The 10,814-nt window shown below is 38.4% G+C and overlaps 1 protein-coding gene across 1 annotated transcript; it reads right to left on the reverse strand.

Moving 5' to 3' along the window:
• Nucleotides 1-2,698: 2,698 nt before the first annotated feature.
• On the reverse strand, nt 2,699-10,513 carry LOC119479460 (interleukin-1 receptor-like 1). Its single transcript, XM_037755068.1, has 10 exons — nt 10,169-10,513; nt 7,862-8,114; nt 6,500-6,665; nt 6,111-6,255; nt 5,963-6,028; nt 5,733-5,856; nt 5,429-5,574; nt 5,008-5,151; nt 4,739-4,891; nt 2,699-3,431 (listed from the first exon to the last, which is right to left on the reverse strand). Exons 1-10 carry the CDS (start codon nt 10,236-10,238, stop codon nt 3,073-3,075), a joined length of 1,626 nt encoding a protein of 541 aa, XP_037610996.1. The 5' UTR covers nt 10,239-10,513; the 3' UTR covers nt 2,699-3,072.
• Nucleotides 10,514-10,814: the final 301 nt, after the last annotated feature.

Here is a 10,814-nt window from a genome sequence, read left to right on the forward strand (position 1 = left end):
ACAAATCCCCTCTGGGGATCAATAAAGGTTGATCTTATCTTATCTTATTTGCCACATGATTTAAAGCTGGAATAGGCATTTTTTATTATTATTATCATTAGGCAAAAATTCCATAATAACATCTCAGCATATTGTAATTCAAGTGGTTCCTCAGGGTAGGCAGCTTTCTGGAAAAGGCAAAAACAACAACAACAGAATTTGGAAATACAGCCATCATCCTGTAGCAACTTTTTTTGCAGGAATTTCCACCAATGAATCTGGCATTCATTGCACACTGTCTGTACACTGTTAAGAATTTCCCAGTAAAATAACAGTAAAGAACTGGCAGCAGGGTTGCCTTTATATTACTGTAAAATTAACATTATTATACCGTCACTGAAATTTACAGCTTTGTACTGTTAATGAAAAATACAGTTTGAACTGTTTTTTTTTATTAATTTCACAGTATTTTACAGTTAATTCACTGTTTAAAGATACATTATATAGCTGTTTTTCACCTTTCTTTTACATTACGTGGAACTCCCTCTCAAAACTCATCAGCGACTCCGATTCCCTCACCATATTCCAGTCCAGCCTCAAAACCCATCTTTTCTCCTCTGCTTACTTGTAGTCCCCTCCTCCCCCGACCCATTTGTCCGTGTGTATGTATGAGAGTGTGCATGTGTATGTCGCCTGTTCTTGTCGTTCGTCTCCTGTTTGTCTCACACCGTTTTCCCCCCGAATGTGTAAAGCGTCTTTGAGATCTTTAAAAAGCGCTATATAAGTTTAATCTATTATTATTATTATTATTATTATTATCATTATCTTACTGATTTGTTTTAATGCACTGTTTAGGTTGTATTTTTTACATACATTTTTTAATAAACATTATTTTTTGCCTAGATGAATAGACTTAGCAGGTTACAGACATATGAATAGTCACACTAAATACAATTAAAGGCACTTTAAAAAGGCTATAATGGACTTGTTGACACTTTTCCCAAAATGTGTGTCTATAGCTGGCTACAAGCACAGAATGCAAACCAGAACAACATGTGAGTGAAGAACAATAAAGCTAATTCACTGATTTTACAATCATGTACAATGTACAAGCCTCACATGTGCAGATCAGGTCCCAGAATTAAAAACATACTGCATGAAACTGTTACTGATGATACTTTAGACAGTTGATCAGCAGTAAAGTACAGTTTTTTAAGAATGCATTATAGTTCAGTTAAAAAACGGCCTACGAGCGTAATTTAACAGGTTTTCTTTTGTATTAACAGTAAAGCACTGTTTTTAGCTATAACAGGTTAATACTGCTGAAATCCTGCTGTAAATTAACAGCAATTGTTTACAGTGTACGTACGTCAGTACATCCGTCCGATCCACACTCGTGAACGCAATATCTTAGGAATGTCTGAAGGAAATTTCTTCAAATTTGGCACAAATGTTCACTTGGACTCAATGATGAACGGATTCGATTTTGGTGGTCAAAGGTCACTGGGACTTCACAAAACATGGTTTTGTCCATAACTCAATAATTCATATGCTAATAATTTCACACAAATGTCTAATAGGATGATGAAAGGATGACATTTTGGACAGAAAACTGAAACTTGACTGGTTGGCGGAGGCAAACAACCATGAGGCGCTAATTCTAGTTGGTAAAAGATTTATGAGACCATCAAATAAGCTATGCATGAGATCTAATTATATTTTTGTAAAATGGCACGGTTCTCTTGAATATTTATTTGTTAAAAAAATGTGAAAAAGTATAGTTATTTTGGAATTATGAGAGTTAGAGTATCAGCAGTTTCCTTCTTGAGCTACAAACACATAATAAATACATTTCATGCAATAAAAAGTTGAACAAATATTTCATTCAATAATGCATTTAAAATTGAACCTATTATGTGTGTGTTTCTGTGCATTGATGTCTTTGTGTGTGTGTCTTTGTTGGACTGTGTGTGTATGTGCATGCTTGTGTCAAACATTAGAACATATTCAACAAAAAAAAACAAAAACACCAAAAAGCATTAACATTTCCTGTAGCCGGTCTTAACATCTCATCTAGTTAGGTCTTGTCCTGTGTTGCCTTCAAACACTAATTTAAAAAAAGATGGAGATTTTGCATGTTTATGTATCTAGATCCATGAACCGGTTTTGCACCCTCAATTTCTGTGTAACATCTGTGTAAAATTGTGTGTGTGTATGTATGTGGCCCATTTTAGCTGAAAATTGTGGCCCATTTTAGCCGGCTGGTTAAGATGAACTTGACTTTTTGACTAAATTTCAACTCTTTTTTATTTTAAAGAACCTGTCATAACATTGCTCATAAAGATTTTGATTTGATTGTAAGCTTTCTTATAATTGCTTTATCATCCGTATCAATGATGAGTGACATTTGCTATGTCACGCTCTCTTACCATACCATTTCTCTGACATGCTTCATGTAACATTATGCCCTGCCCACATTAGCAACCTCAGACCAGCCAAAACTATTGTTACATCTCAACTAGTGTTGTAGCAACAGTGCAAGAACAGTTATTGTGATTGGCTGTAAAATTTTAAAGGGCTATGACGCTCCAACCTTACCTGGTCCATTTTACCTGACTCCACCCTGTATGTAAACGTTTCCCGCAGAACATTTACATATACACAGTGGTATGGCAAGAAATGTGTAATAATAAGGCAGGGAAATCCAGTGACACCACTGATGTAGAAAACATGGATTTTAATTAATGAGCCACTATGAAAAGCAACATCTCAACTGTAATGAGAATACATTAGTCGGACAATTCTGGATATGTCAGTAGTAACAGTGTATAGACTGATGTGATCATATAGGCTAACGTTATAACAAGGAACTTTTTTACATTTTTACATTATAATTATAATTACATAACCTGTCCTTGTGTCAGCTGTCATACTAAAAAGGAAACAGATGAGGGCAAATCAAGAATGCAAGATGTTACATAGAAGTATTAAGACACTTAAGTTAAAATGTAAAAACAATAGAATTATACAATTATTAAGTCATATACTGAAAACAGATATAAGCTATCAATTCTGACTTGGCTAAACATTTTATCATGATGTAACATCATAGATTGTCTGAGGCAACAGCCTTGTTTTTTGTGCATGCTGCGGGGCAGCTAGGTAATAACGAAGCTGCTTCCAGAAGGAAGAGGAGGGCGGCATGGAGCTTATGCCCTTCCACGTGACACAGTCTCCAGCCTCGCCAAGAAGCTGTAAGGCCTCTGGTAACGAACCAGATCTCGACATTTCTGTTGACTCAGTTTGGATGAAAACCAAGCGAGTCTGCCGCTCCACAAGAGCTGCGTGGATGGCACTCAGCAGGCCGGATCCTGGACCAGTATCTGGAGAGGTAGGAACCAAAACCACCGTGCGACTCTCCTCTACACAGTCCAGCACTGCCTCCGCCACAGCTGCAACCAACCAGAGTTCAGATTTAACATTACTTCATTAAGATTTTAGGTAGATTCTCTTCAAAGTAGGGATGTCCCGATCCAATCTCAAAGATTGGTATCAGGGCCATGACAACTTTTTCCAATGAAAGTAGTTAGCAGCACTAGCTCCAAAAGTCCTTAAATCTAGTGGAATAGTCTCCAAATCGGCAACACTGACAGTCCATTGCTTCAGGCCTCCCTCAAAAGCCACTCCCCCAAAATGATCATTATGAACGTAAACAACGAACATGGCTATTGTTAGTACTCACAGGTGTCGAGCTAGCAGCTTGTGGGCAGGCAGGTAGCAGGCTTATTACAGTCCTGCGACAGCCACAGATACCAGATTGTTGTTTTTTTGTCAGAGCATTTGATTTAGTGATTTCTGTCGGGATGTAATGAGAATTTCAACAAATATAACAAAAAATGTTTTTGACGTTTACCAACCTTAGCTTTAACTGATCAGTATTGGCTATATTGAGCTATTGTGCTCGATCCGATCCTTCGTTTTACGTCAGCTGTCACACAGAGGTTTCTTAATTGTGAAGCTTTCATTCACAGCAATGCAAAGAATCATTCAACTTTCCAACTCTCTGCTGTCCGTATCCCCTCTACTCCGCGTGGTGAAACACCACACACCATAGACAACAGCAAAACGCAGTACAAGACTGTTTATTTATGTTATTTCTGCTGTCATCTGGTGCATGGTGTTCCACCACGGACAGCACAGACAGACAGCGGCGGAGAACGGACAGACGACAACCACACTCATCACGCCACTGCCAAGTGCAAAAAAAGCCCCGCGAGCTAAAAGCCAATAAGAGTCATTTATTAATTTAATCCACGCAAAAGATGTATAGACGACGAAAATAAACGCGCGACGGAATACATTCAGGTAACTTAGGCAAAGGCTGCATCGAAGCAACAAATCACTTTTAAAGGGAGAGAGAAACTCCCTCGAGACAGCGACAAAACCAAAAACATTACTCAGAGGGCTTATGGTTTCATACTTTATTTTGTAAAAAAGTAAAAATAAAAAACAATAAGGAACAGTTTAGATTTTTTCTTAATGCAGTGCTGAGCTATTGAGTTGTCAAACGTATACATTGGATTGATTTTAATAACTTAAAGAGCACTGTGCAGCTGTATTATCTAGGAAAATAGAAGTTTCGGATCGGGACTCGGTATCAGCAGATACTCGATATTAAATAACTCAGATCGGGATTGGGGGCAAAAAATCTTGATCCGGACATCCCTACTTCAAAGTAAGCTATCTCTTAAATACGTACCTTCCCCTGGTAAGACGTTGCGATCAAAAAGACAGAGACTGTAACCAAACCTCTCTTCTAAAACACCCTCCAGCCATTTTCTGTCATGTTCATTTAGTCCTGCGTCTGTGTCGCTCTTGTAACACAGCAAAAAGGCATCATAGCTCTTTCCATCTAAGCAAAAAACAACAAACAAAAACATATTTGTTACTGCTGTCACACTGTCCAAAGAAAGCAGAAATATGGGCCTGTTAAACATAAGTTACTAAGAACTAGAACATGACTCCCACCTGAGGTGCTGCTATGGCAGCCAAGAGTGTCTCTTAGGAAAAGAGTGATGTTAATTTTGAACCTCACATAGATAACTACTGTCAAAACCATCACCACCAAAACGCAGACACTGCCAAGAGCCAGGGAAACGTAAGAAGGGCGAGCTGTAGGGAAATAACAGAGAATACATGTATTAAAATAGTCATTTAAACATGGTAGCAGACAGAAAGGGGACAGTCACTTGAATGTGAATGGGGGCTGGCTCAAACAGGCTTTTCTGACATTTTTTTAGACTAAATGATTAATTAATTATTCCAAAAATAATAATCGTTAGTTGCAGCCCACACTCAAAAAGCACAACTAGGCGAGTTGATTGAACAGGTTTAAGATTTAAGGCAAGGTTTTGAACACACATTCAATCTATCCATTAATCTTACATACGTTTTTGGGCCAAGTTGATGGTGACGGAGCTTGAGAGTCCAGATACAGACTGCAGTGTACAGGTGTACGTTTTTGATAGATCCTCCTCTGACACTGTTTTGAAGACTAGAGATGCTGTCATCTTTATTTCTCCAGCATTATTTTCCCTGGAAAGGAAAGGAAAGGAAAGGAAAGGAAAGGAAAGGAAAGGAAAGGAAGATCCAGAAGGACAATTGTTAGCTATGATATGTGTGTGTGCATATGTGGCTACGTGTGACATTTGTACTTAGTTGTGAGGGCTGGTACAGCTGTGTGAAGTGTTTACCATGTGGTATTGTAGAAAACTGGAAAGCTGTTGTTCGTTTCCACTTTTGATTTCCCGCTGATCCAGAACACCTCGTCAAATTGTGAAAACATAACAGCTTTACAAATAATCACCTTTGGTGAGCCTGGAGAAAACAGAGTTAAAGATTTAAAATGTGTGATTTAGAAAGATAATAAAAGCTCATATGTGTATCAAAGTGTGTGTATCCGCACTACAAGACTGAAGCTCACCCAAATCTACATAAATTGTATCATTGTTGTGTGGTGAAGTGATCTCTGTCTTTTTCTGTGATTCTTCTGTGCAAAACAAGGAAAAAGCACTTAACATCTTTTTATTCAACGTATGAAGATAAACAGGTCCAAACAGTGTTTTTCTCACCCTTTGGTTTCAGTATAAGCTGCACTGTAAAGGTCATGTTATATTTTTGATCATGATACAGGTAAGATGTGGTACAGGTGTAGGTTCCTTTCTCATTCTCTTCCACACTTGAGAAGTAACTGCCTTTTTGCAGTGACTCGCCCTCCTACAAGATGGAAAATTAAGTTGATTTTTAAAGCATGAAGTGAATGAAAACCAGCCTTAAATGTAGAACAAAACTCCACATTACCCCAAAAACTATGGTATGCTTTGTAAAAAATTAAAGATATACAGAGATTTGTAAATCAAATGGGTTAAAACATGCAGTTAGAAGTGCCCACCAGAAAGATCACCTGACCACATCTCTGGAGCTAAAATATTATATAACCAAATCTGCTGTGTTTACGTACCTTGTGCCATATAATGCCGTTGAAGGTAATATCCGGGATGCTTACTGGTATGTTTACTTCAGGGCAATGCAACGTGCAGGCCTCTCCTATGCTACATGTTTCAGGGTACACTTTATACTCTCTTGTGTGAACTGTCAGCCTGAACCAGAACTGGGGGCCGGCATTCCTGTCATGTCATCAAAGAAAAGGTTAATATGAAGGTTTCGCGTTACATTTGAATCACAACCACTGACTATGAATGTGAAAGTAAAGAAGGCTTTAAGGATCAGTTTCCCTATTATACATGTTCCTCTTAGCGAGTTTGCCATTCCTACATCCAGATAGTTTTGGTATCATTTGGCAAGATCTGCACATGAAACGCAACAATTCTTTCCAGAATCCGAGACTGAAGATAATTCCCATAGTGTATTTGGTTTTAAAATGTACGCTTCAAAGGAAGGATCCCCTGACATGGGATTGGGCTGTTGTCTGACATTACTAGACTGTATACAGTCCATGCTTTATACACAGCAAGCTAGTAATAAAGATGGACGACAAGACAGCTCCCAAAAAGTGAAGCCAAAACATCTTGATCGCTCCCTGGTGGACTAGCTGCAGTAAAGGTCATAAATCCCGCCCCCTCCATGTTAGCGAATGGGACATGGGCTAAACTAAAAAGCACACGTCAAATACATTTTTCCCTAAGATGGTTTCTGTCATTTTAGGTAGTTCTTATCACGCTGATGTATGTCCATTGTTCCTTCATGTTCAACTGTTCATTTTTCTGATACGTTTGGTTTTAATTAGTTATTTGATGCTATAAAAAGGGGGTGAGAGTCATGAATGGCAGCTGTGAGTCTCTCTCGCTGACAAGCTGCGGCTGTGCTCGGCTCGCGATTGGTTCGGGCGGATGACCTCGATACCGCAGCTCGAAACCCCCCCGATCACTACTGCGCAGACTCTGGCTCCAAATGACGTCAAAATCTCGAGATGGCAGCACCAGTATCTGGGATATTTTGGCTTCACTTCTGTACAGTGGGAGGAAGTAGAGACACGTCGTCCATCTTTAAATACGCTTTGGTATAAAGCCATTTAGTACTGTATTCTCACAAATCATCGCAGCTTGCCTGAGAAAAAAATGACTTTTATGTTTTCACTGTACATCTACAAATTCATCTCCAAAGCACCAAATAGTGACTCTATCTGCAGGAACCTATCTGCATGACGATATTCATGCCACATACTGCTTTACTGTGTCAAACTGAAATATGAAAGCATACACAGTTTTTAATGCCTTTTGTAAGATATGTCAGGGGAACATTATTTCAAGACACTGAAAGATAAAACAGTGTCTGGATCATTGTAGGACTGGCTGGACTTTACCCCAGAGAGCATGAGTAATTCCCCTGTTGGTTGATAGAAGCACTGAGAATCACAAAGCTCCTCCCATGAACCAGCACGCCCATCTGCCTCTGTTCAGCTGGTGACATGTTGGTCAGATCCATCTCCTGGGTGGTGTAACTGGTCCACATCACTTTGGCATCACCAGGATTATACCCTCTGTCACGAGGGCAGTACAGCGCCACCATCTCGCCTGCCTTGACACATATCTCTCTGGGTCTCCGAGGACACACACCTGCAAATGAGTGTCACAAATATTAGTTCATTTTAGTGTGTTAAATTATAACGAGTGAACCAGTGAAATTACCAGTAAACGCTGGTATCCCGCTCACTGTGTAAGTGAGGCTTGCACACAAAACGATTGGTCTATCGTACTGTCAATCAACATATCGATAGCACTGGTCCTTAAGAGCAAAATGAGTTAGACGCTTGGTTGTAACCCCTCTTTAGAAGCTTTTATGGAGATCCAAGCGACATGTGAGCATCAAAGTTTGGTTGTAAAGAGCTCACTTAATAGTTGTCTGTGTTATTTATTGGTTATAATTAATATTTAATCGCGATTAATCGCATGATTGTCCATAGTTAATCACGATTAATAGTAAATTTTTTTATCTGTTCAAAATGTACCTTAAAGGGAAATTTGTCAAGTATTTAATACCATGGCAGTTTATCCTTGCCACAATTTAGCGCAAGTTTGGAGCGTTATTTAGCCTACAGGATCTTCACTCTAGCTTTAAAACGGAGCCTGCTACAACCTCAGAAAGATCAATTGCATTAATGCGTTAAAGAAATTAGTGGCGTTAAAACAAATTTGAGTTATTGCGTTATTATTGCGTTTCTTTGACAGCCCTAGTTAATGATTAAGTTAAAAATAATAAAATTAAGTTAATAATACTTTTGTTCACCGTCTGGGAGTTGACCCTTGACCCCTATGAAGTCAGAAAGGCTAATGACATCAGTAAATGTTACTTTGTGTGAATCTTTGTGTTTTCACTTTTCCAGTTGTGTTATTCATTGGTCATGAGGCTTTTGTTATAGCTACATAGTTCCTGTCAGTTTCACCACAACTCCTACAGATTACTGTTTCTATTCACAGAAAATAAATCTTCATTTTCAAATAGCCCTTTTACAGACATGCCCACTTTATGATAATCGCATGCAGTTTTGGGCAAGTCATAGTCAAGTCAACGCACTGACACACTGACAGCTGCTGTTGCACGTTGGGCTGCAGTTTGCCACGTTATCATTTGAGTATATTTTTTATGCTAAATGCAGTACCTGTGAGGGTTTCTGGACAATGGTTGTCATTGTTTTGTGTTGTTAATTAATTTCAAATAATAAATATATACATACATTTGCATAAAGCAGCATTTTTTCCCACTTCCATGTTGATAAGAGCATTAAATACTTGCACGATTAACTATGGACAATCATGTGATTAATCACAATTAAATATTTTAATTGATTGACAGCCCACTGTAATCTCATTATTCAAATGTCTGTTCATAAACTATTTACTGCGATCAACCAATCTGAATTTCTTCAATTAGCAATGTATATTTGTTATTTAAAGAAAGTTGACAGTTACATTTGGTGTATCTCCTTTTCTGGCTCATTTCTGAAACAGCATGAACTTGGCGGATGCGACCGTTACGAAAGCACAGACCACATCCTGATTTCTTGGTGCTGATCAGTCTTGTGATTTCAGTGTGATGGGAAATCAGTCCGTGCTGGTCAGTGCATTCAATGAAACAGAAAGAGATGTGCCAATGCACATAAGTGTAGGCTATGTAATATTTGCATATGTTTAATATATATGATGGTCACATCTGCATGTAGCATAGAACCAGTCCATGCTTTTATGTTAATACAAATAACCACTAAATTAGCCATATTAACTTTCAGTGGTTTCTCCCTGTGTGAAGTACATTCACTCAAGTACCCTAGTGCAGTTTTGAAGTACTTGTACTTTATTTGAACCTTTCTTTTTATTTTTGCAGATTCAGATTAATAATACGGAATATAATCACAAATCAAATTATGATGCATTATTATAAGATAAGACTTTATTGATCCCCAGAGGGAAAGTGGCAAACCACCAAGCAGTATCTAAAGTAATTAAATGATCATCAATAATAATGATCCAATTATAGCCTATAATATTATTCTGAATGAGTCAGTTCTGTCATCTATCTCGTCTTATCTTATCTATCTATCTATCTATCTATCTATCTATAAACCACATCATTGCATATTCACCCTTTAACACCACTAAGAGCATGTTCTTACCTGTTAATGATGTGAGGAGGAGAAACAGAGGGAGCAGAATTACTTTCACCATCATGATAACACCAAACATTCAGGAGCGTCGTCTAAATGGTGTGCAGGCTAAACAACTGCCTCCACACGCAGTGCTGCTGCTGAGTTGAACATTTCCCCCAACATGTGAAACCACATTAGCTGATGATGAACACTGATATTTAAGGAAGAGCGTCACGATGCCACCACAGTGTAGGCTACGGCTGTTGAATCTCCCAGCAAGAAAATAGAGATTCCCCCCCCCATGATAAATGATAAAATATGAAAGTTGAACTCATGAAACCTCCTTTGTTAAACCACGCACATTATCTGGAAACGGACATGGAAACCCGACAAACGGTGTCAGCTCTAACCAGAGGAAACATATAATATGACAGACTTGTTTACTCTTTGCGATGGGGGATCCACCTGGCAGGACTGGGGGGAGATAGCAGATCAACAGTAGATGTTACATAGAAGTGGTGCACATCATCTGAGAGCTAGCTTCTAGTCATAAATCTGTAATAAACATGAATGAATGAATGAATTATTTAAAATGAATTGTGAAAGTGTATAAGAGTTAGAACATTATGATAGAAGTATATGATGGCCATTCCCATGCTCTATTATATCTTAT

This window comes from Sebastes umbrosus, chromosome 2 (genome assembly GCF_015220745.1).
Source record: "Sebastes umbrosus isolate fSebUmb1 chromosome 2, fSebUmb1.pri, whole genome shotgun sequence".
NCBI lineage: Eukaryota > Metazoa > Chordata > Actinopteri > Perciformes > Sebastidae > Sebastes > Sebastes umbrosus.